The sequence below is a fragment of the Taudactylus pleione genome, unplaced genomic scaffold, assembly GCF_031769625.1.
Source record: "Taudactylus pleione unplaced genomic scaffold, aTauple2 ptg000266l, whole genome shotgun sequence".
In the NCBI taxonomy this organism is placed as follows: domain Eukaryota; kingdom Metazoa; phylum Chordata; class Amphibia; order Anura; family Myobatrachidae; genus Taudactylus; species Taudactylus pleione.
Genome location: NW_028284668.1, coordinates 2,905,405 through 2,932,624, shown reverse-complemented (window position 1 = coordinate 2,932,624; position 27,220 = coordinate 2,905,405). Strand labels below are relative to the sequence as shown.

The window sequence follows — 27,220 nt, the reverse complement described above, 5'->3', positions numbered from 1 at the left end:
GCAACTCCCAACTGACGAGTACAACTTCAAAAGTGTCCCACAGGGAGGAGGAGTAACCCAGTCTGTTGCAACAATCACAAAACAGAACAGTAGGGAAACGGTCAAAACAAAAACCACAAGACAGTGAGGGAATGCAGCGTCCCCCAGCATCATTCAGAGAAAGTATTCAATAGTAAGCAACCAAAAATGCACTTCTCTCATTACTGCTGGGGGACACTGGACCATGGGACGTTCAACAGCCGCTCCCTGGGGAGGCACGCTCAGGCTGCCTGACCAGAGAGCTGTATGCCCAAAGTGGACGTTGGAGGCAAAATTATGATAACGATTGAAAGTGTGGACAGAGGACCAACTAGCGGCTCGGCAGACTTGGTCAGCGGAAGTCCCATGTCGCGCCGCCCAGGTGGTCGGCACCGCCCTAGTAGAATGAGACTACACTGTCCGGTGCCCCTTGCCCCCTTCAAGAATAAGCCAGACACATGAGCAAGCAGATCAAATGTGAAAAAAAGCCTGCTTTGTAGCAGGCCAACCACGTTTTTTGAGCGTCAAAGGACAAGCAAAGAATCTGTGTGGCGCACTGAGGAAGTCCTGTACAAGAAGATTCTCAAGGCCCGGACAACATCCAATAGAGACCAATCTTCGCGGTCCTAGGGAGTCGTAGACGGAAACACAGGAAAGACTGTCTTGGTTCAAGTGGAAAGCAGACAAACTTGGAATGTAAGAACTGTACAGAGAATCGCCCTATCATGGAATATAAAAAAAAGGCAACCTGCAAGACAAACTGCTCGACTCGGACACCCGCCGAGCTAAGGCAATGGCCATAAAGGAAAACCAGTTTCCAAGTTACGTACTTAAGGTCCACAGAATCCAGGCACTTAAAGGGAGCCTGCTTGACAGCCGAGGGGACCAGGTTGAGATCCCACGGAACCACCAGAGGATAAAAATGGAGGTTGAATTCACAACACACCCTGTAAAAAAAGGACCAAACCACTGGAAGCAGAACCAGACGATGCTGAAAACAAACAGAGCCAAAATCTGCACCATTAAGGAACGCAGCCAAAAACTAGAATCCAAACCTCCCTGAAGGAAAGCCAAAAATCCAGAAGAGAAACCAAGTATGAACCCCACGCTGTTCACACCACAAGATGTAGATCTTCCAGGCTGTTAAAGCCAACAGAGGACTGTTTGCGTGCAAAAATGGACCCTGTAGCCGAAGATCTGGTTGTAGTGGAAATCGCCACCCTGGACCTTACACCAGTTTGAGAATGTCTGTTTACCAGGACTTGTGCGGCCAGTATGGAGCCACGAAGATCACCATTGCTCCTTGACCTGCTTGAGTACCCACTGTTACATGGGAACCTGGGAAAAGATACGCCAGATGGAAGTTCCACGGAGCAGTCATGGCATCCACCGCAAATGCCATAGGTTCTCTGGCCCTCGCAATAAAACCAGGGGGACCTTGGAGTTGTGACAAGAAGCCATGATTAGCATCTGGAGTTCCCATAGTAACTTCTTTTCTATACAGATCTCATTTGTTAACACTATAGGTACCACCGGGTTCTCTCGCAGGATACTCTAAAGATTATAATATTAATGTCCATTGGCTAATAAGCAATAAAAATATAAAAGATGATCTAAAATGATAAATACATAATATCTTCAATAAGAGTGAATAATAAAATATCAAATAAAAACAATTCAGTACCTAATGAATTTAATAAAAAAAAAAAACATTCTAGAATCTGCAACACCTTTTATCCTGGAACTTTTTCTGGAATCATAGATGAGGCCAATTCCTTATTGCACTTATATACCTGCATATTGTTTTTTTTGTGAATACTCGGCAAAGGAATAAAAGAAACCTTGATGCGCTTCTCAGCAACCTTTCTTGCGAGTATGGTACACAATTACCTTACTCGAGGTATTGAGTAGGTGAAGTCTGCATGAATATATGTGAAATTTTCCACTAAAGATACCTTGAACATTCCTACATATTTTGTAAGTAAGAGTACGTAATTGTTGCTTCGGTTGTGGAAGGTTTGATTCTGAGCAACTTTCATCCTTGTATGGTCAGGTAACACTGCTACAGTTTTTTAGTAACCACTTTGTGCAATATAGGCTCCTCTTGTTTTATTTTTTCATATATAGTATGAGATATTAAAGGAGGACAGCAACAAAATCTAAAGGGAAAAACATCAATTTATTAACAGCAAGGAACCAATTGAAAGTGAGAAACACCTGGTGCGAGTGTCACCAGATCCCGTGCAACCGCTTGCGCAGTGTCTTTCGAAAATGCATCGTAGATGTGATGCAACTAAGACACCTTGACTGCAGCAATGGTGTTTGAGGATACATCTGTAGTTAAAAAAAAACTGGTTAGGATTTATGTAGTTTTGCAGGTTTCATAGAAATTATGTAATTGATTTACTTATTACTCCCAGTATTATTGCACTTTTTATTTATTTAATGTGCGTTCTGACTTTGGCACCACTACCATAGCTACTTTTTGTGCGCTGCACATGCAGTATGACCTGCAAAAAACACTTGGCTCTCCAGCAGTGGACACTTCTCTGAAAAGATAATGGAAAGCCAAAAACTGAACATTCAAAACCTCCTGTAAGAACAGCAGCAACTTTCGACAATCAAGAGAAGGAAGCCCAGTCTCACGCACCAGGAGTAGGTATTCCCACATTTTATGGAAGTTTATTTAAAAAAAAAAAAAAAGAGAAAAACAGTTTCCCTGGTTTTAAGCTTAGTCTTTATCACCTTCTCAGACAAACCAATTGCCCTAAGGATCATGCCTTCAATAGCCCGTTAACAGCAACCACTGTAAACACTGGTTAAAAGTGCCCTTGGCTTAATAGGTTGTGCCTTTGCCTAAACCACCATGACAGACCTCTGCACTCCACAGAAAACACGGAGCTACCAGGAAGAACAGAAAATCTTTATAAAAAAACTTTTGGACCCTCAGAAGGGAACAAGCAAGCAAGACGAAGTACCATGGCACCAAGAGGTCACTGTATCCCTGGCTCTGGCGCAGAACATTTGCACCACGTGGTTCAACTGAAGACTTGCGTATGAATGGACCAATTTCCAGGATGAAGAGCCTACCCACAAAGAACATCTGCTACATAGTTGAACATAATGATGGCTGGAGTGCTTTACATAATCCACATGGTCTCTCATGGCAAAACAACTCTGTGCCCCCATGGTGATTGAGGTACTCCCCCTGCCATGGCATTGTCTGACTATTTTGAATGAAGGCATCCACTAAAATGTAAGCCACCATCCATTGTCACCAGGGTCAAACGACCCTCAACGAACAAAACAAGTGACTGCTGTGGAAAAAGGACAGACTGATTACCAGACTGGGCAGACAGGGGAGAGACTGGCTCCATTTCAAAATTAATTCTACCTGGAACTCCCGCAAATTAAACAGACTAGAGGGCCTTGACTGTTGAGACCATCTTTCTAAGATTACTCCTGCAAAAATGCAGACCTCTATTTGTGAGCAGACAAACTTCACCACACCCTGCAACAAAACTGTTCCTGCAGCAGACACCTGCTATTGTCAAATGTTAAATGGAAACTCCATTTTGAATGTGGAGTTAGATTTTGAAGTTCAGAGAAGAGAGGAAAAAAGAAGGACCCCAGACAAAGCTTTGTCCATTTTCTGCATCAGAAAGAATACAGTAACAGCAGCCTCTTCTGCCCATGTAACTGTAGTGAAAAACACTGCCTGAATTATGTCCTAGAGTGCTGCCAAGGCAACTAGTTAACTTGCAGTGCTGCAGCACCACAAAGATTAAAAAAATCAGCCCTATGTGCCTAATATAATTAAAATTTATTTTATAAAAAAAAAAAAAAAAATCTGACACTACAGGATCGGGAGTAATATCTGGAAGGCTATACGTTCGGGAAGCCAGCGGACGCAATGCCGACTGCCGGCTTCCCGATTGCTTAATCCCGGCGAGGGTTAAATGACAGGCGTCTATATCTAGACGCCTGTCATTTTACCGACACCGGGAGACCGGTATCCCGGCTGAAGGGAGCTGGCGTGCAGACAGCCGCGGGGGGGAGGCTAGGTTTAGGGCTCCCGGGGGGACTTAGGGTTCAGCAACCCCCCACCCCCGGGAGGTTAGGGTCAGGCACCCTAAAGGAGGGTTAGGGGGTAGAATTAGGTTAGTTTATACTTACCTTTAGGACGATCGGGATTTACTCCTGTCGGGCTGCTGCTGCCGGGATTTTAACCGCCGGTCATGCGGCCGGTGGTAAATCATAAAATTATACCGAATGCATTTGGAAGTACAGTACCCAAAAGGGTTAAGTACTGGCAAATGTGTAGCTAACACATGTAATAGGCACAATGCGTAGCAGATAAGTGTGCATTCTAGCAGCTGGCAATTACTAGAGACAAAATGTATGTCACCTCTCTAGAAGCAGGGGGAAGATAGCTATGAATAGATTTTTAATATTGGTGCACTTTGCCTGCTTATAGATTGTAAGAGTATAAAATCCGTAGTTTGTACATATGCATGCACATATCCCAGCAGGTGAGGCATTATTCCTTTTGTATCCCGTGTGAAGTGTGGGGGAAAAAAAAAAAAAAAAAAGTCAGTTTCCTGGCAGGAATGACAAACAGGGAAGTCTATAGACATTTGCTGAATGGCAGTGGATATATCCTCTTCAGTAGATGTACTCTGACGTCATCAGTTACGATCCAACGTCATTAGTTACTATCCACACAGAGGGGGGGGGGGGGATATAAACCTGGGAGGTGAGTGAAGCGAGCCACTGTGCCCGAACTGTGGCGAGCGAAGAGAGCCCGCAAGGGAACAAATGTCTCATTGTCGACCTTTATGGGCATGAAACCACACTTCCATCCTCACGCCACGTCACTTCCAGATACATTTGCTGAAGGGGATCTATACACTACCTTTGCTAAATCTGTAGATTAAATTTACTTGCTTCGTCATGCTAAATTTTAAGATACAACCCAATAGTACAATTAAAACAAGCATTCAACCTTAGTGAATGTAAGGGATCTATGCATTAATCACAGCATTTTTTTCTTCCCCTTTAACAAAAAATTTCGGGCTATGTACTCACTCGCAGAAACAGCACCAACGATAACCACTGCTCCTGCGAGTTATATCCCTGGGATCTTGGAAGCCTTTCACCTTTGTAAAAGACTCCTGGGAATCTGACACTGTGCATGCACAAAGTCAGATTCCAGAGGCTTTTGGAGAGTGATCAGAAGATCCCTCCATAGACAAAGTGGTTTACGCCAAACTAATGGAATAAAAAAAATCAGAAACGCTTTGATTTACGGAGTTTGGTACATAGGGGTTAGATGTTTATCCCCACTGATAATGGGGACTGTGGTCTGCAGCACTAATTAAACTTTACTTTAAGATTTCCTGCTTTTGTCTGAGTCTATAGCTGGGAAACATGATGCAGAATTTAGTTTCTGTATAATTTTATGAAAAAACGGCTTCATAAAATTGGCCCCTAAGTGGTGGGCGAAACACCAACCAGCAAAACTGGCAATGAATGAAAGCTTTAGGAAGTTGTGCAACAAAATTAGTTCCGTCTCTCTCCCCACATTTCTTCATTACATTCTTCCCCATATCCACAAGGCAAACTGTTTGAGATTTGCACACTGTCATACAAGTGATGCCTCAAAACAGCCAATTAGAAACAGATTAATATACACAAAGAAGCTAGCAGAAAGCAAGGTTCACTTTCCCCTGAACACATATTACAACTACAACTAATCCATCAGCCCACCTCCATTCAAGTAGCAGAACTGCAAGATTTATAAAGTTAATCTACAGTTCTGCTCATTTTTTTCTTTTTAGGAGGGGGCTCATAACTGAATCCCTCCACTGATTGTAATTAATACAATTTGTTGAAATCCCCTCACTGCAGAGTGCTAAAAAGATACATAAAACAAAATGTTAACCCAAAGCACAAAACGTACCTTGCATCATGCTCCTATAGGCAGTGTCTGTGATAGCATAAATGTGGGGTGGCATTTCATGTCTCTTCTTGCCTTTGTACATGTCCACAATTTCTTCAGAGTAAATTGGCAGGTTCTTGTATGGGTTTATTACCACACAAAACAAACCAGAATAAGTCTAAAAACAAAAGCATTAAGCACCAATTATTTTAAAGAGGAAAAAATACATTTAAGAAAAATTAAAGCCACAGTTCTAATCTAGAGTAAATGGATACAATATCTTTTGTTTGTACCTGTGGGAGGGCAAAATAAAGGTCAAACACAGATTGCTTCTATATGTATATGAAGCTATGGGTGCAGCAAACACTTAAGATGGGTACACTCAGATACATTGGCCGATTAACTGATTGGCCAATGTATCTGCTGCCCGTCGGGCAGTGTGTACCCGCGATATATCAGCGTTCACTGACATATCGCATTGACTGTGCTGCACAGCCGATGGACAGATGTCAGCAGACATATCCATCGGCAGGTGTATACAGGCGGTCTGAATACCGCCCGCACACACAGCGGCAGCCGCAAGAAGGGGGCGGGACACGTCCAACCCACCAGCCGCCGGGACCTGAGGGCACAAGCAGATGATGGCCGTTCAGTGCGTATGAACGACCATCATCTGCAGATATATCTGTCAGGTGTGTAACCACCTTAATATGAAGCTACTCAGCAGTAATCTTTTGCAGTATAATTATATGGTGACAACGAGAGATTGAGTCTACTGTGAAGGTGCCCACAATAACCCGTAACAGAAAAGAATTTCAATAAATTAAGAATTCAGAAAACGATAAATTAACTAAATTTTTCCTCATTAGTTGTACAAATACAGAATGATGTATAATTAACCCTTCAGATAATTACCTGCCTAATTAATATCTGCCTTAACATTAATACACCAAAAAAAAAAAAAAAAATTGGCGTACATTTTTATACAAAAATTAGCAGATAGTGGGACGACAGTACGATTACAACATTGTAATCGTGCAGTCGTTCCTCTTTCCCTGCAGTGCCTACACTGAACGATATGTCATTCAGTGTAGGCACCCTCCCTCATCCCTGAACATGGTCAATCTGTCGTTATCGGCAGTTTGACCAGCATGTTCAGGCGATGATAGATGTCAAAAACGCCCAGCGGGAGCACACATCGCTGGTCGATTGACATTTTCAAGTCTGATTTGTGGACGATTAATGAACGATATAGTGATCGTTAACCACTTGCCATAGAAACAGTTGTAATTCCTACACTGTTCACCTGATTTGGATGCAATTGCACTCAAATTAAATCTGTAAGTCTGCAGTTAAAGCACATCTTGTTTGTTTCATTTCAAAGCCATTGTGGTGGTGAATAGAGGCCAAAATATGAAAATTCTGTCAATGTCCCAATATTTATGCACCTGACTGTGCCTTTATCATCTGTTTCTACGAAGTCCATAGGGTCCACAGGGTTGACCTTGGGGTATAGCTGGATCTGGATCCACGGGCACCACGCAGTTAAAGCTTTAGCTGCTCCCAGGATACACTTGGGTCCGTCCTCTATACCCCACCCCCGAGCCACTGGCACCCCAGTTGGTAAGCAGCCAAGGCCGGAGGAAGAGACTAAACAGAGAGAAGGAAGACTGGAACACACAAGAAACCATACTCACAGAAATGGGAGACGGAAAAACCGGTGACCAGCTACACAGCCCATTTGAAGCCAGGTGCGTAAGGGCGGGCGCACTGTGGACCCTATGGACTTCGTAGAAACAGAGATAACAAAGGTAAGTTCTTACCATATCTCTTGTTTTCTACTGAAGGGTCCACAGGGGGTCCACAGGGTTGACCTTGGGGATGTCCCAAAGCAGTTCAACTAAGGGCGGGGACGCTCCTGTGCAGAAAGGATGCATCCTGAGAGGCAAAGGTGTCAAACGCATAAAACCTCAAAAACGTCTGAAGTGAAGACCAGGCAAAAAGTCAGGAACAGTGCGAAGCACCGCTCTGTCCTGGTGAAAAATTAAGGGGGGGGGGGGGGGGAGAGGAGGAGAGACTATAGGAAAGTGCCCCCAACTCAGATATCCTCTTGCCTGAAGCAATAGCCAGGAGAAAAAAAAAAAAAGTCTTAAGTGTTAACCACTTGAGGTCATCCTACGTTGGAGAAACACAGACAGAGCCGACACATGAACCTTCAGGGAAGCCAGACGTAAGCCTAGATCAAGACCTGACTGGAGAAATGCCAAAATCCTAGAAACCCTGAAACACCTGAGGATCAAAGTTTCTGGACTCACACCACAACACACAAGTGTGCCACACCCTGTGGTAAATCCGAGCTGAGGCAGGTTTACGCGCCCTGAGCATGGTACTGATGACAGAGCTCGAAAATCCCCGGGACCTTAAGACAGCTGTCTCAAGAGCCACGCCGTCAAAGACAGTCGACATAGATCCGGGTAAAGGCAGGGCCCCTGAGACAGCAGGTCCCGACGCTGAGGTAGAAGGTACGGAGCGTCGATAGACAAGCTCCTGAGATCGGAGTACCAAGGACGTCTGGGCCACGCTGGAGCCACCAGCAGAAACGTGCCTCCGTCCGGTTTGATTTTTCTTAGTACCCGAGGCAGCAGGGAGATCAGAGGAAACATGTACACTAGGTGAAATGTCCACTTCACCGACAGCGCGTCCACCAGACTTGCACTTTTGTCCCTTGTCCTTGAGCCGTAAATGGGCAATTTGTAGTTGTGACAGGAGGCCATCAGGTCCAACTCCAGCAGTCCCCATTTGTCCACGAGAAGTTGAAACACCTCTGGGTGAAGCAACCATTCCCCTGGGTGCACGTCGTGACGGCTGAGGAAGTCCGTCTCCCAGTTGAGGACTCCCGGGATGAAGACTGCGGAGATCGCAGGAAGGTGGCACTCCGCCCAAGCCAGGATGTGAGACACCCAACATCGCCGCCCGACAGAGTTCCTCCCTGGTGATTGATGTACCCCACCGTGGTGGCATTGTCGGATTGCACCTGTACCGCCCTTCCGTGAAGAGCGGTGCCGGACGACAGCAGAGCCCTGTACATGGCCTGCAGCTCCAGAACGTTTATGGGAATAACCGCTTCCTCCGCAGACCAACGGCCCTGAAGAGACAACGAGCCGGTCACTGCCCCCCAACCCCGGAGACTGGCATCTGTTGTGAGCAGCACCCAGTCCGGGATCCAAAAGGGGCGACCCTCGATGAGATGAGCAGGCTGAAGCCACCAAGCTAGAGACCGGCGCACTTCCGGGGACAAGACCAGCGTCTGGGATCGGATCCGGTGAGGTAACCCGTTCCGTTCGGACAGAATCTGCCCCTGCAGGGGCCTGGAATGGAACTGGGCAAACTCCACCATGTCGAATGCCAACACCATGGACCCTAGGCCTCTCATTGCCGAGTGGACCGACACCCTGCAACTGCTCAGGCAACGGTGTATCCTCAGTTGTAGGGAGGACACCTTTTCTGGAGTCAGGAAAGTCCTCTGCTGACGAGAATCCAGAAGGGCTCCCAAATGGACTATCCTTTGTGATGGGATCTCTTACTGGGCGCCTGCCAAGCCACCGCCATATGATCAGTCAACTGATCAGACAGTGGAAACACCGCAGAAGCCACCTTAGGTTTTTTGAAACTAAAATACTTCGACTTAGGCTCGCACCGCCCTAACCAGTGCTCGCACATTAATGGACGACTTGGTATCTACCTCCTGGACCGATGTGTCCGAGTCAGTGTCTTCATGAACCTCCACATCATCTGAGGACCCCTTGGAGTCCGATAAATGCGCCGCCTGCGCCCATTAGTGTGCGTTTTGACGCCCTTGAAGGCATGTCATTCTGCAACATTGACTGAAAAGCCGAAGACGTGGCCGACAAATTTTGTCCTAAGTTGGAGAGCACATCCACCCGGGGTGGAGGAGCCGCCACAGGGGCCTGGAAGGGCACCACAGACTGCTGCATCACAGGGGAAGCCTGTATATAGATAGGTAACCCCACATAAGGACCAAAGGACTGAGACCCGGGGGGCTCCGCAATAATTGCGGAATACCCGGGGAATGGGGTATGGCCGGCTGGTACAACGCCCTAGTAGGGACAGCAGTCAGAACAGACAGACGGTCCGCAATAGACACCAGCACCTGAGAAAACATCGCCCATGGTGGTTCCTGCGTCATAGGAGGTTTTGATGGGCCAGGAACCACCTGGCACCGTCTACACAGGCCATCCTGTGACAAATCCTCCCTATCCACTCCTGCAGAACAGCGTCCACAGGAGACCAACACCGGAGCCAAAAGAGATTATATAAATAAATATATCTGGCAACAGAGCAGAATCAAGCGCACTCACCAGTTTGCTGAACAGCCCACAATATGGTACTGTGTAGCACACAACTGTATGTGACAGACCTCACAAATACGTGATTTATATAGGCGAGTTCTGTAGAAACGCCCCTCCCCCACACACCTGTAGGGCTTGTAGGAGAAGTAAAGGGATAGGATATAGGCTGACAGTAAGTAGAAATAGGCAGCACTAGCAAAAGTCACATACCATGCAGAGAAGATATACTCACTGCGCCTTTCCACTACAATCAACCTGCCCAGATTCAGTGTCTGGGAACGCTATAGCGCTGTGTACACTGTCCTTGATTGGGGGAGAGGTACACAGGGGGACCCGGTCCGTGTGCTCCCTGAGAGATCTGCGCTGCCACAGAGAAAATGGCCCCCAGAGACCTCAGAGGAGGAGTAGCCGAGTAACTGCAGCTCAGCGACGCCAGACTACGAGCTGAAAGGCGCGCTGAGCTGAGGGGAGGAGCCGCTAAACAGAAAAGGCTTCCTTCCCTGGTTAGCTATTAACCCCCGGGTTGCCAGCATCCCGCTTGCTGCAAAATATCCCTAGTGGTCTAGTGGACTGACAGGGGTATTCCTCCGCCACCGCTAGCTCCCCCGGTCTGTCGCCAAGACCGGGGGGGCATAGGACTGCATTTTACAAGCACCCGCGAGCCGCCGCTAATCAGCGACTCACGGCTTACCTGTCACTCCCCGGCAGCAGTCCAGGGAGGTCCCCAGAGTCCGGCTAATATGGACTCTGGCCTCCCGCCGCGATCCCAAGTGCAATACTGGCGTTGCGGCGCCAGCGGGGAGTAAGAGCGGCAGCGTGGGCGTCTGGCAGCGAAGGGCTGTCTGTGCACTCTGAAGAGCCCAGTAAAAAAAAAAAAAGGCTCTATAAAAATTAAAAAGCTTTGGGGGGCTGCTCCTGCAGCCCCTCTGCGCAGGGTGAACTGACTCCGGCCGGGCACCAACTCAAACTGGGGTGCCTGTGGCTCGGGGTATAGAGGATGGACCCAAGTGCATCCTGGGAGCAGCTAAAGCTTTAACTGCGTGGTGCCCGTGGATCCAGCTATACCCCAAGGTCAACCCTGTGGACCCCCTACGGACCCTGAAGATGTAGACGCAGGTGTACAGGCATGTAGACGCAGGTGTACAGGCATGTAGACGCAGGTGTACAGGCATGTAGACGCAGGTGTACAGGCATGTAGACGCAGGTGTACAGGCATGTAGACGCAGGTGTACAGGCATGTAGACGCAGGTGTACAGGCATGTGAGATATACACACACAATCTCTCGATAGATAACAAGAGATATGGTAAGAACTTACCTTTGTTATCTCTGTTTCTACGAAGTCCATAGGGTCCACAGGGTTGACCTTGGGGTATAGGTTGGGAACCAAATCCGGGCACCATGCAGTTAAAGCTTTTAGCTCCCAGGATGCACTTGGGTCCACTCTCCCTATAACCCCGCCCCCCAGCCAGAGGCACCTCAGTTTGTAAGTAGCCAAAGGCCGGAGGAGGAGAGAAAAAGAGAGAAAACTGGAACACTCTAGAACCACACTCACAGAAAAGGAGACGGGAAACCGGTGACCAGTAACACAGCCCATATGAAGCCAGGTGCGTCAGGGCGGGCGCCCTGTGGACCCTATGGACTTCGTAGAAACAGAGATAACAAAGGTAAGTTCTTACCATATCTCTTGTTTTCTACTTCAGGGTCCATAGGGGGTCCACAGGGTTGACCTTGGGGATGTCCCAAAGCAGTTCAACCAAGGGTGGGGACGCTCTTGTGCTGAGAGGAGAATCCGTCGCCAAAAAGGAAGCATCCTGAGAGGCAAAGGAAACCAATGCCTAGAACCTTAAAAAGGTATGGACAGAAGACCACGTGGACACCTAGTATGGCAAAACAGCCGAGGCGCCACAACAAGCCGCCCACGAGGGTTACATGACCCGAGAAAAAACAAGCCTCAACGACAGAAATGCCCACCCATGGGTAGGCCCCTGAGGAAGACATACGAGGCCATCCAGCCAACATTTCATTATAGGCAGGCCATAGTTTCCTGTGAAAACCAGAAACCGCAGACCACCAATAAGTCCGATTACCATAAGGAACTTGAACGGATCACATAAAAACAAAGAGGCCGGACCACAGTCAATGAGGCCACACCAGCCGAGAGGACTGGGGACTGAATGGCCGTACCAGAAGTTCCAGAATAATATGGAACCTAAAAACCACTCTAAGAAGAAACACAGGGCGAGAGCAACTCACACCCTGACATGATGCCCTCCAGAAGAGGGAGCCACATGAGAACGCTCCTAATTCAGACACTCGAGCGCGAGAGAGAGCGCGAGTCCCCGGAGGGAACAAAGAACCACTACTAACTCCCCAGGAGTCCCTAGGGAGGACAAGTAGAGGCATAATCCAGAAAACACTCCAAAGGATGAACTGGATACCAGAGCGGAGCAATTCCATATCTTAACCATACCGACAGTGTAGAGATCCGCACTGTCAGGAAGGGCAGGCCAAGGGTGAAACCCAAGCCAGCCGGAAGGAATGCCAGAATATTTGGAAATCCTGGACACCGGAGGAGAATTATGTATGCCACAGTCCGTGGCAGATCCCAGCAAAGTCTGGCCTATCTGCTCTAAACATCTCAATGAAGACAGAGCCAGGAAAGCCCTAGGACCACAGTAGGGGCGCAGTCAAAGACAAACGATCCAGGTCCAGGGAAAAACAACAGACAACAGGTCCAGATAGTGAAGCAGTAGGAACGGAGCATCGATGAGGAGACTCCGAAAATCTTAGTACCAGTGATGTCTGGGACGAACTGGAGCCCCCAGAAGGAAAGCCCCTCCGTCTCGAATTAAACTTCCGAAGACCTTGAGGAAGAAGGGAGACCGGAGGACACAGGTACACAAAGTGGAAGGACCACTTCACTGACAAAGAGTCACTGAAGGTAGCTTCAATACTCCTAGAGCTGGACTGTAACACCGGTAATGTGTGATCGAGTCAGAAGGCCATGGAGATCAATCCCCTCAGGGAGGCCCCCTCTGCTCACCAGGAGTTGAAACCTCTCTTGGAGAAGAGACTAGTCCCCGGGATGCACGTCATGACGGCTGAGGAAGCCCGCTTCCTAATGGAGAGCTCCGGGAATAAACACTGCAGAGTTGGCCAGGAGAAGACCCTTGGACTATGTCAGAATGGATGACATTCCTGACATTGCCACCCAACTACCAGTGTTGCCTAGATGGAAGCCACTGTTGTGACACTGTCGGACTGAACCTATTCAGGTTTACCGTGACATATGGGTTAGGCCAGAGTGAAGGTCCAAGACAGCCTAAAGTATCAACAAGTTAAGTGGCAGGGCAGAAGCGACAGACGTCCAACTGCCCCGAAATGAATGCGGACCAGACACTGTCTGTAGCAAAGAACACCCTGGACGAGATGGCCATAGCCACCCGGACAGAGACCAACTCGCCTCCGGAGAAAGTATCATCGTTTGAACCGCGATCCGATGGAAAAAACTCGATCCATCTGGAGGGGAGTCAATTATGGCAAGGCCTGGAATGGAACTGAGCACATTCCACCCTACCAAAAGGTAGACACTCTGGTAGACCGCGCATCACAAAGAGTAATGACACATGTCGACTGCGTAGATATCCGCACACTCCAAGTTGAAGAGTGGAGATCTTGTCTTACGCCAGAAAAATTCTCAGATTCTGAGAATCCAGCAGTGCTCCCAGATGAAGAAAACCCTGTGAGGGATGCAGGGAGGACTTTTTCTCCGTTGACTAATTATCTGTGCCGAGAAGAAGCCACGGTTATCCTGACCTGGCGGTAAAGTACCTTGGTGTTCCTGCTAAAAGCAGGAGACCGTCAGAGAAAGGAGCATTCGGATACACTGAACAGGTGAACTGTCAGAAAATCCATAAGGCTGGTAAACCCCAGTGGAGTTGAGGACAGTCCCAAAAGGCAGAGCCCGAAACTTACAAGTGTTGCTGTGGCACAGCAAACCTGAACCCATGCTGATGAGAGGGCTCTGTATGTACCCGTAGGTAAGTATCCTGAATACTCAGATATACCATAAAATCCCCAGGTTCCAAACGTCGGATTATGGAGCATGGACGATTCCACCTGAGTCCAGGCACCGTTGGAATCTGATTCAGGGATTTGTGACAGAGTATAGGCAAATGAGGACCCGTCGGTCACTGCCCCAGAAAGAAAGAAGAACAACCAGTCCCTCACTGAGATAGTGAGGTTGGCCGAAATAGCTCTGCTTACCACAAAGACTGTATAGCTTTCTGGGATTGTAAGGCCCTGATCAGGTCTGAAGAAGGGCCCGTGTAACAATGCCTGTGAGGAGGCCGCCTGAGCAATGAGAGGCCGTTGAGTACCTCACTCTGGAATTCCCCAGATGTAGACCTGTCCCGTCAGGCTGAGGGTATATCCTCAGGTGTAGAAACAGGGTCGTCCGGAAGTCCAGGACTGCTCGGTACTGGATATGGTGGCCCCCATGGAGGCCGACAGCCTAGGAAAAAACAGGCCTTTAGGCTGACCCTGAGGAGAAAAAGACTTAACAGAGTTAGTCCGAATGTAGTGGGAGTAGCTAAAGATGGTATCTCCCCATTAGTGATACTGCCAATGATGCAACGATCTTGTCAAGGTCAGGACCAAACAAGATCTTCCCCATGGAAGGAGTCTGCACCTCTGCTTTCCCATAACGCAGCCATAGGGTATTGCGGCGGATACAGTCGCCGCCGAAACCCTGAAAGTTAGAAGACCGGCATCCAATGTAGGTAATCCCACATATGACCACTGCATATTTTATGTGAGCGGCAAAAGATATTTGAACCCCAGACATGTTGGAGGGGAAAAACGTCACAAAAGCATCACCATGCGATGGCCATGGTAGAACGGGCAACAGGCCCTGAAAACGAGTACATTGATTTCAGGCAAAGTTACCACCTACGGATCCGTAAAATCCGTCCAGGCGGGGATGGGAGGCGTATTAATGCCTGTAACCCGACAATTAACATACAAATCCATCCCAGAAGGGGATTTCCATTACTTGTGAGGACCCTCAGGGAATGGGAAACAGGAGGCCTTTGTGACTCCTCCTATCTGGCGACAGCCAGACTCCCGCTATGAGATCCACCCGCTGGGCAGAAAACGGGAGATGTATGATACAGGTGCAGGATCGACATTCTCTATATCCCGAATGAACCTGGCTACCAGTCCCAAAGCAGGGATAATACTTGAAATCGGCTCCCCCCATGTGAGAGGGAAAGAGCCGAATACACCATCCAGTTCACGGCAGAGCCACTGGGAAGTAACCACAGGGCGTATATCACGCCAATTAGTATTTCGTATAAAACGACATCCACCAGGGTGGCCGTTGTGGTAATCCCTGCAAGGGGAAAGACAGACCGATGTGGTATCGGAGGTAATTCATGTACTGTGAAAAACTCCGGCGGGGAGCGATAGTCTGTTGCACAGGGGTAAATTGCAAGAAATTGCGAGATACCCCGAGTTCAAAAGGGCAGTATGGTGAAGTAACTCCAAGTGAGTGACGACAATGGGGCCAGCCCGGCGATCCTCAAAGGAGAGGATCCTGAGAAATAAACCGCCCTTTAAGGGGGTCGTGCAAGGGGCCCGGCACCAGATGGTGCCGCATAAATAAACCTAAGTTAAAATCCACCGCACTACTACCTGCAGGCTATGACTTGCAGGATAGCAATAATGGGTGCAGTATCGTGTGCAATCTCCTGGTCAGATATATCTGACTATCTTGACGGAAATATTAAGCAGCGCCATACCGGTCCTGACTGACGCTAAGATTAGCTGCAGGGACCCATTATCAGCGTATGCAACTCACAGTTCCATCTAAAATATGGCAACGTGCAGGACGCAACAGTATGTGACAAACCTCACAGATATTAACAAGTATATATATGTGAGGTCTCAGGACCACCCCAGGTACACCTGTATTAGGGCAGATAAAGAAAAGGGATAGATATACACTTACAGGTGAGAGAAAAAGCAGACAGTCAGCACTAGCATAAGTCACATACAATGCAGAAAAATATATATACATACATTTGCATGACATAATATACTGCACAATGTCGCTACATTCAACTGCCCAGATTCAGTGTCTGGGAAGGCTATAGCGCTGTGTACACTCACCCAAAATGGCCAGGTACGCAGGGGGACTGGGCTCACTGACATCCTAGGAGTTCTGCAGCACCACAGAGAAAATGGCCACTGGAGACCTCAGAAGAAGCGTGGCCCGCGGAGGAAGCAGCTCAGCGACGCCAGACTGCAGTATTGAAAGGCGTGCTGAGCTGAGGGGAGGAGCCGCTAGACAGGGAAGGCTTCCTCCCCTGGCTAGCAATTAACCCCCCGGGATGCCGGCTGCCGCTATAATCCCTGGTGGGCTGTGGACACGCGGGGTATGCCTCCATGGAGGGTGATGCCCGCCGCTACCGCTAGCGCCTCCGGTCTGTCCCCAGAGACCGGAGGCATAAGGCTGCATGTACACGCGGGTCACCGCAAGCGGTGACCACGCGACTTACCTGTCCCCGTCGATCCGGCAGCAGCCCAGGGATTCCTCCAGAGCCCGGCTAGTACAGACTCTAGGGGTCCCGCTGCGATCCCCAGATCTATACTGGCGTCGCAGCGCCGGCGGGGTGTAGGAGCGGCAGCTTAGACGTCCATTGGACAGTCTGATGCTGCCGCTCTGAAGAGTAGTAAAAAAATAATAAAATAAAACTCTTAATAAATTTTAAGCTTAGGGGCTGCTAAGCAGCCCCTCTGCAGTAACGGTGACCCGACTCCGGCCGGGCACCAACTTAAACTGAGGTGCCTCTGGCTGGGGGGCGGGGTTATAGGGAGAGTGGACCCAAGTGCATCCTGGGAGCTAAAAGCTTTAACTGCATGGTGCCCGGATTTGGTTCCCAACCTATACCCCAAGGTCAACCCTGTGGACCCCCTATGGACCCTGAAGTAGAAATCAGAGCCTCTGTTTAGGGATGGCAACCGACCATCGATGGTCTGACCAAACCAAGTAGTTTGCCATTGCTGGTGGCCATCAATGTTGCACCATCGATGGCAACCCTCATCGATGTTTAGGAAACATCGGCAGTTGTGGTCTACACCAGTGGTTCCCAAACTTTTTTGAACCACGGCGCCCTAGTGCACTAGTATTGTTTTCACGGCACCCCTAAGCCATAAGTTTGTTATTGAGAAATGCAATAAAAATGTAGTGAAGTAAATTGTGCTGACCTGTCATCGTTCGGTTTGGTTATATAGTGGTGGACAGGTTTGTGCACACGTTTATATTACAGTGACCATAAAGAATTTGATTTGGCCCTGGACCTCCAAGCTGAGGAACCCCTGCAAGTGTCCCGAGGCACCCCAGGGTGCCGTGGCGCAGTTTGGGAACCACTGGTCTACACAGATCTCGACCAATCGCTAAACAATTGATGGCTTCTAACAATGGTTGAACCATCGATGGTACAGCTGTCATTGGTCACTACAGTATAACATAAAAGTGCTATTTTTATGGTATACTGTGTTTTAAAAAAATATTTTTTTCAAATAAAATAGTGATGGATAAGGTTTAAAATTATGTTCTTGACCTAATTCAAGCAAAAGAAACCGACAATTTTGGAGCAGTTTTTCGAAATAGAATTTGTCAGTTAAGTGGTTAAAGCGCTAATTTTAATCGGCTAGTGGATATCCGCCTTAAGGCATTAATAAATGGAGACCTCTTCAGCAACTGCAGATGTGGGTCAATTCAAAGATTGAAACAGATTCAGACGGCTTAGCATGACCCATAGCTGTATTTGTACTGGTAGGATGCAAATCAAATTACTAGTGGAAGAATTTGTCAAATGTGATGACCATATTTACTGTATATACTCGAGTATAAGCCGAGTTTTTCAGCACATTTTTTGTGCTGAAAAAGTACCCCTCGGCTTATACTCGAGTGAAGTGTAGCGCTGACCGGACGGAGTTCGGTCAGCGCTACACAGCACACACACACAGCCGCCGGAGCCGGCAGCTGTGTGTTTGCTGTAATCAGCAGCCGCTGAGAGTCTGTCACCACTGGGGGCACAACCAGGGGGAATTACCACTGGGGGCACAACCAGGGGGAATTACCACTGGGGGCACAACCAGCTGCTGCCATTTCCCACACTAGGATTATACTCGAGTCAATAAGTTTTCCCAGTTTTATGGGGTAAAAGTAGGTACCTCGCCTTATATTCGGGTCGGCTTATACTCGAGTATATACGGTAATAAGTGGAGAAAAGCACAAAATATGCAGACAATCACTTTTGAACTAAAAAGGACCACCATTCTCAGGGAATGGGGTAAAGGTGCAGAAACTGAATGAATGCTAAGGTGTTCAGTGAGAACAAGGACATGAGCAGACGATATATAGAAAAGAGCAGAGGTCTGTCTTGTATTTGCTTCTTGGGCATCAGTATCAAACAATTTTCATTCAAATTGGCAGCCTCCATGGTGTGAAAGAACAAACCACTCAAAAAAGTTGGTTGGAATAAGAGACTGAAAAAAATTAAAATAAAAAGCCCAGACATAAGAATGCAGATTTATTAGACTATTACTGGAGGTCTGCTTGACACTCCTGAATAGAGCACTTACTACAATCTAGAATAAGCATGCACAAAACTAAGTTACTCATACAAAACCAAACTTCCAGAAGTCATGAAAATTGCAGCAGAGAACTAAATGGCAGGCAGAAGTCTGTTTAGATAGGATATACATTCCAATAGGAGTGAATAAAATCATATGCTGGGCATATTACACAATTTAAAGTGATCTATGGCAAGATTCCTTTATACTGCATGTGTTCAAAGTTAAAAACCAAATAAAGATTTACTTACATAAATTAAACCAGAGTAGTATCGTTCTTTCAAATTGTGCAGGACAGATGCTTCATTTAAACAGGTCAGCTCAGCCATATCTTCAACTTTAGAGAATTTAGGAGGGTTCATTTTTTGTATATCATCCTTATTAACCTTTACTCTTTTGCCATTCTCTGCCAATTCAACAATCGCCTCATCACCCACTTCTTCTTTCAAACTGGCTGCTTCAAAACCATGTTTTTCTGAGGGCACCCATACTTGCTTTTTTGCTGCCCAGTCTGCCTGAGCTAAAGGGTTGTTGAGGTTGCGATCCACATAGAGGTATTTGTCTGCATCCTTTTGCGCCATGATTTTTCAGGTTGTTCGACCTGCAGAATGCATTGACACAAGAAAATAGAAAATTATTATAAACATACACATAAATAAGCTGGGTACATATAGGCTGACAGGTCGGCTGTTTGGCCAAACAAACAATTGGCAAATGCATACACATACCAATCATTTGGGTAATGGGTGTGCGCTTACATCACAACTGGACAGGCATTTTAATTTACCCACCCAGTTGGGGTGTCAACTGCCATGTCCCCTGCAGCATATGTACGGGCAATCGGCATATCGCCCGTATACACCAGCACGTGCAACAACATTTCTGCAGATGTTTCAAGCATCTGCTGTGCAGCAGGGCTGATCTGATGTCTGAACTACGTCGTACACAGGTATATCTGGTAACACACGCCGATGATCTTGAGTTATATAGGCTATTCAATTGAATAGCCGATATATCGCACAGTGTGTACCCCAGCTTTAGAGAGCCTATGATATCAACAGCTTGACTGGTGTAAGGATAAAAGTACATAAAGTCCTGCATTAAAACAAAGTTGGAAGGAAGTCATGCTGACCTCAGTCTTAGCAAATATTTCATCACTTGGCAAATAGACAGTCACATATGAACATTGTTACAGTATTTCCGACATCTGCCTCTAACTGAATAATAGTGTAGTTGGAATTGCCTTTTTTGGTGATGGTAAAAACAGGTCATGCAGAATAAATGTTACACATGCCTTTTTCAAATTAGAAATGATATAGCAAGATAAATCTTGTTTTACGAACATCACTCTGTTTGTTCCATGTATCAATATAACAAGCTGTAGAAAATTTAATTATAGTTTACAGGAATATTGTACATGGGGAAGGCATGTTGACAGTGGCTAACACTGCTGCCTCTAAGCACTAATGTCATGGATTACAACCAGGGCTCCGTGTACAGTTTGGAAGAAACCCAAGCAAACACATGAGTACATACAAACACATACTGGTTGAAAAATAAGAGATATGGTAAGAACTTAAACTTGTTCTCTCTCTTTCTACGAAGTCAATAGGGTTCCACAGGATAACTTGGGGTATAGGCGATGGCGGTAGTCATCGGGCACCACAGAGTTAAATTTTCAGCCTCCCAGGATGCACTGGGGTCCCTCTCCTATACCCCGCCCCCTAGCCAAGGCAGTTTCGTAACAATCCTTAGGCCGGAGAAGAACAAAGAAGAAAGTCTGGAACACACAAGAATCACATGCTCACCAGAAGGAGACTGAAAAACCGGTGACCAGATCAAAGCCCATCTGCAGCACAGGTGCGACAGGGTGGGAGTCCTGTGAAACCCTATGGACTTCGTAGAAATAGAGATAAGGGTAAGTTCTTACCATCTCTTATTTTCTACTTCAGGGTCCATAGGGTATCCCTTGGGGATGTCCCAGAGCAGAATCCTTTAAAGGGAGGGGAAGGTCCTGTGCTGGAAGGAGAATCCGCCACCTGAAGGAAGCATCCTGAGAGGCAAAAGGTGTCAAATGCATAATAGCTCACAAAGGTATGAGCAGAAGACCATGTGGCTGCCTTGCAAAGCTGAACAGCAGAGGCACCACAGCGAGCTGCCCACGAAGGACCCACAGACCGAGTAGAGTGACCTTTAAGAGAGGATGGTACAGAAAGGCCCTCATGAATGTAAGCCTCAGAAATCACCATGTGAATCCATCCTGCCAAAGTTTGCTTAGTGGCAGGCCAACCATATGGAAAACATAGGACAAACAGAGTCCAGTCTCCGAAAAGAGCTGGGACGGTCAACATAAATCCTAAGAGCCCGTACCACATCCAAGGAGGCCTCACCAGCAGAGAGGTCTGGGGAATTAAAAGGCGGGTACTATGATCTCCTCATTGATGTGGAAACTAGATACCACCTTAGGTAGGAACCCAGGGCGAGTGCGAAGCACTGCCCTGTCCCTATGGAAAATCAGGAAGGGAGGGCGACGAGAGCGCCCCCCCAAATCTGACACCCTTCTGGCCAAAGCAATGGTCAGAAGAAAAACAGTATAGCTGTAAGCCATTTAAAATCCACTGAGCCCAGTGGTTCAAATGGCGGTCCTTGGAGAGCCCTCCGGTCCACAGCCAAATCCCAAGGAGCCACTGGTGGAACAAAGGGAGGCTGAATACGAAGTACACCTTGCATAAAAGGTGCGGACATCAGGAAGTGTAGTAACTGTTGAGACTGCCCCTGGACCTTAAGAGGGCAGTCTCAACAGTCACTCCGTCAAAGACAGACCGACCCAGGTCCGGGTGATGGCAAGGAGTTGAGACAACAGGTCCGGACATAGAGGCAACAGCATCGGATAGTCTACGTAGAGACTCCGAAGATCTGAGTACCAGTGACGTCTGGGCCACGCTGGAGCGTGCAGTCTTCTTGCTTGAATTTGCGAATCACTTGAGGAAGGGAGAACAGAGGTAAGCGGTACGCAAACTGGAAGGTCCACCGGACCGACAAGTCTACCAGAAGTGCCTCTGTCTCTTGTTCTTGACCCTTACAGAGGAAGCTTGTTATTGTGTCGGGAGGCCATGATGTCTATCTCTGGAAGGCACCACTTGTTCACCAGTAGCTCAAACACTTCCTGGTGAAGAGACCATTCTCCTGGATGCACGCCTTGACGGCTGAGAAAGTCTGCTTCCCAGTTCAGGACTCCTGGTGTGAACACTGCAGAGATAGCAGGGAGATTGCCTTCCGCCCACGCTAGAATGCAGGACACCTCTGTCAGGGCCGCCTGACTGCGGGTTCCTCCACGCCATGGTGACGTTGTCAGACTGTACCTGCATGGGTTTTCCGTGGAGGACATGTCTTGCTTTTTGGAGTGCCTTGAATACTGGCCGGAGTTCTAAGATGTTTATTGGAAGCACAGATACTGCTGGGGTCCACCTTCCCTGGAAGTAGTAAGGACCAGTCACTGCTCCCTAACCTCGGAGACTGGCGTCCGTAGTCAGAAGGACCCAGTCCACAATCCAAAAGGGGCACCCCCTGTTCAGGTGAGTAGGCTGCAGCCACCAGGCCAGAGACAGATATACCTCCAGTGAATGCACCATTGTCTGTCTTTATCCGGTGGGGCAACCCATTCCATCTGGAGAGGATCAACTTCTGCAGAGGTCTTGAGTGAAACTGGGCGTACTCCACCATGTCGAACATCGACACCATGGATCCCAGTAACCTCATTGCCGAGTGAATAGACACCCGGCAACTCTGCAGGCAACTGCGTACTTTTGCCTGCAATGCAGAGATCTTTTCCTCTGTCACAAAGATCCTCTGATGTTGGGAGTCCAACAGAGCTCTGAGATGGAGCATCCTCTATGAGGGAACCAGAGAGGACCTCTTCCAGTTTATCAGCCAGCCATGAGCCTGCAAACACAGAGTATGTCAGTTGCAGATGGTGCTGAAGGATCTCTGGAGACCTTGCCAACAACAGGTCGTCCAGATAGGGCAACAAGCGTACCCCCTGCATCTGCAGGTGGGCTGCCATAACATTGGTAAACACTCGAGGCGCCGTGGCCAACCAAAGGGCAGTGCCTGAAATTGGAAGTGTTGGTCGACTACTGCAAACCTGAGGAAACGCTGGTGTGCTGAGACAATGGGGATATGCAGGTAGGCATCCTGAATATCTAGCAACACCATAAAATCCCCAGGCTCCATCGCCAAAATGATGGAAGGCAGGGTCTCCATCCTGAACAGAGGAACCCTCAAGAATTTGTTGAGTGATTTGAGGTTGAGGATGGGCCTGTAAGACCCATTTGGTTTCTGTAAGAGAAAGATTGGAGTAATACCCCGATCCCCTCTGGGACAACGGAACTGGCACTATAACTCCAGCCTGGAGCATAGTGGATCACCTTCCAGAATTCCAGGGCCTTGTCTTGATCAGACTGAAGGCCCGTGGTGAAAAACCGTCTGGAAGGCCTCCGCCGGAAGGAGAGGGTGTACCCCTGAAGGACCACTTCTCTTACCCAAGTGTCCACGGTTGTGAGACACCAGCACTGGGCGAACTGAAGTACCCGGCCTTCCACTTTGGGGTCCACCCAAGGGGAGGCCCATCCAGTCAGGCTGAAGGCTTATCGTCCTACTCCAAAGTCAGACGTCTTGTACGCCAAGCCTGCTTCTTTGGCTTGGTAGATTTATTGGCCCCTGTCTGACTAGGAAAGGACTGCACTTTGGACTTACCCTGGGCCCTATAGGGCCGAAAAGACGAAGTACCAGATGCTGATGGACTGTAGCCGATTGCAGACACGCAGACTTAGCTGCTGCCAGAGTGGCCACAATTTTGTCCAGATCAGGGCCAAACAGGACCTGTCCATTAAAGGGCAAGCATTCCAATCCCTTTTTGAAATCTGCGTCTGCTTTCCAAGAACGCAACCATAGGGTGCGGAGAGCCTCCACTGCTGCTGAGATCCTGGAAGTGAGGAGCCCTATATCCAAGGCCTCATTAACATACGTGGCCGAGTCTCTGAGATTACCCACCAACTCCACCTACTCAGGTGACGAGTCAGGGTCTAGAGACGTCTCCAAGCCATCAGCCCAGCGCTCCATGGCTCTGGCCACCCAGCACATGGGCACAGCTATGCCCCCCCCCGCCCCTCGCAAATGAATAAACGGATTTCAGGCATATTTCAACCTTGCGATCCTTAGCATCCTTTAAAGGAGGACATGGAGGGCAATGTAACACTCCTCACAAGGCCTGTGACATGAGAATCCACCTGTGGAGGGGTTTCCCATTTGGAAAAATAATTATCTGCAAAGGGGTAAGCAAAGGCCAAGCGTTTGAGGGTGGTACCTCTTACCCGGGTTTTTCCACACCTCTGCTAAATGATCCACCAACTGACCAGATAGAGGAAATACAGTGGCACCACCTTTAATATCCTTAAAGAATCCATATTTGGATTTGGCCACGGGAGGATAGTCATCCTCAATAACCAAGGCTTGTGGAAGCGCAGGTTAATACCTGGCTCCACTCGCAGCCAGTCCCCAGGGAGCCCCCTGCCTGGGGACTCAGGACTGTGTATTCCGGCTGGCACCGTCCGCAGGACCCGCCGCTTACCTGTCCCCTTGAATCCGGCCAGTCTGGGGTCACCGCTAGCCGTGACCCCAGACTCCCGACCTGCATCCCCGGGTCTGTACCGGCGTTCTGGTCTTTCGGGGTGAGGGAGCGACAGCATGGACATCTGTACATACTGTCCACTCTAGATGTGCAGCCATAGCTGCCATGTAAAAAAAAAAAAATTAAAAATCTTCAGGGGCTGTAACAGGATGGACCCTGAAGTAGAAATAAAGATTTTAAGATCCCACTACAGCAGGAATTGATGACAATGATTAAACATATGACAACACTTCGTAATATGTACAGTAGGCTGTACCATCAGACCACTGGAGAAAGTGAAAACTTTGAATACCGCCCTAAGTCGTAAGTGTATATCAATTAGTTTTGCACCTGCAATACTTTTTTACCTACTGGACTTTGCCCACGTCACGTATTTTCACCGCAGAAACTTATCGCGCGCATCCCCACGATTCGCCCTATTCAATTCCAAAACACACAAAAACGCAACCGGTAAATCTACACCAAGCGAAAAGTGCCGTCGGGGAAATCAGCCAGACCCCTCTAAAAGATGCACTAACATTGGGGATCAATGTACATACCCCCAAATAACCCTAATAAATCTATTTGGGGAACTTAAGGTGTGTCAATTTCTTCTAATTAGAGTCTTTACACAAGTGGTGAAGAATAGCATTAAGCAGTTTCTGGGGGTGAAAATAAGTTCACCTGTCAAATTTGGTGTACTTGAAAATGAGTGCAAGCATGGTTTAAAGTCGCTAAAGTAAAGTTTAAAAAAAAAAAAAAAAATACCTGAAGCAAGCACCTGCAATCAAAAAACACACCTCACCACTACTTGCAGACCCCCCAAAAGTCTATTTTGCTAGCTTTTACGTTTGTACCCCCACTTTGCACTTTTACCAAATCATTTTAGGGGTATTCCTTTTTTTTTTAAGTGTTTTTTTGACGCAGTTATCCTTTGGGGGTCTGTCCCAAGGGTGCAGAGTGGTTTCCCCACCTTTGCACCACAAAATAGCGATTTTGCCCTTTTTTTCTCCACCTATTCAAAGGGCGAATCTTTTTCGCCTATTACATAACATTGCGTTTAGTACGCGAAAATTCAATAAAATTGAATACGGAGATGAGTTCCGCCTGCCGAAAAGTCGCAGTCGGCGATACTTTTTTTCACGGATTTCCAACTTTTCGTGGCTAATTGAATACGGGCCTTAGATGCAAAGTGTAAATTGAATAAAGAGGAGTTGAATCCTCAATAAGGAACAGGGGTTAGGGAATTTATTATATTCTGGTCACGGTTACTGGTGCGTCAAGTCCGGGACAGGAATGGTTTCCTGATCAAGTCAGTTTTGTGCCTTAAAGTTTTATAGGGGTCTTGCAAACTGGTATGATAAATTCAAAGTTTACTCTTAATTCTAGATTAAAACAGAGGTGAAGTATTTTACCACGGTGCTCATTTCCCCTTGACCGAGCCCACGGGGCTGCTAAATGAGGTCTTATTTCCCCCTATGGATTCTTTTTCTGTTTTTTTGAGGCTCGAGACTGGTGATCCACATTGTAGCATTGCTTCAGCAGCACATGGGTTCAAGCCAAGACAGGGCTCTGTGTGGAATTTGGAGGTTTTCCATGCAATAAGGAGAGCAATTGTAAAGAAACAAAAACACCTGGGGGGAGGGGGGGGGGAAATTAATTTAGCCGTTTTACTTTACCGCCTTTATTCACAGAGAAGGGAGAGCTTGGAGGCAGCGCAGCATGTCCACAAGTGCAAGGCACTCCCTCCCCCAAGAGTGATAAAGAAAGGAGTGTCTTAAAGACACATCCCTTTTTCTCATGACCACGCCTCCCTACTCACACGCGTGCGCCGAGGTGCCCTTTCTCTAGGTTCGGCACCGGACCTAGAGTGAACATTAAGATGCTCCCTGGGTAAAAAAAAATATGAGATATGGTAAGAACTTACCCTTGTTATCTCTATTTCTACGAAGTCCATAGGGTTCCACAGGATACCTTGGGGTATAGGTGTGACGTCAGTCGCAGGGCACCAAAGAGTTAAGCTTTCAGCCTCCCAGGATGCACTAGGTCCCCCTCCTATACCCCGCCCCCGGGCCAAGGCACCTCAGTTACCAAGCCATAAGGCCAGAGGAGGAGAAGGAAGAGAGAGAACAAAGATCTGGACACATACAAGAATCACATTCTCACCAGAGGGAGAAGGAAAACCGGTGACCAGAGCAAAGCCCATCTGCAGCACAGGTGCGACAGGGCGGGAGTCCTGTGGAACCCTATGGACTTCGTAGAAATAGAGATAACAAGGGTAAGTTCTTACCATATCTCATATTTTCTACTTCAGGGTCCATAGGGTATCCACAGGATACCTTGGGGATGTCCCAAAGCAGTATCCTTTAAGGGTGGGGACGCTCCTGTGCAGAAAGGAGAATCCGCCGCCCGAAGGAAGCATCCTGAGAGGCGAAGGTGTCAAACCTGTAATACCTCACGAAGGTATGGACAGAAGACCACGTAGCAACCTTGCAGATCTGAACTGCCGAGGCACCACGTCCAGCTGCCCACGAAGGACCCACAGACCTAGTGGAATGAGCCTTCAGAGAAGGAGGGA

At 47.9% G+C, this 27,220-nt stretch overlaps 1 protein-coding gene across 1 annotated transcript in view; it reads right to left on the bottom strand.

The window, feature by feature from the left end:
• The window catches only part of MYH9 (myosin heavy chain 9), a 386,037-nt gene that overhangs the window by 334,765 nt on the left and 24,052 nt on the right, over nucleotides 1–27,220 (bottom strand). Inside the window, exons 2-3 of the mRNA XM_088481216.1 lie at nucleotides 19,226–19,575; nucleotides 5,981–6,137 (exon numbers count right to left, since the gene is read on the bottom strand). Of these exons, the coding sequence (XP_088337342.1) occupies nucleotides 5,981–6,137; nucleotides 19,226–19,555 (487 nt within the window). The 5' untranslated portion in view covers nucleotides 19,556–19,575. The remainder of the gene's footprint in view (nucleotides 1–5,980; nucleotides 6,138–19,225; nucleotides 19,576–27,220) is intronic.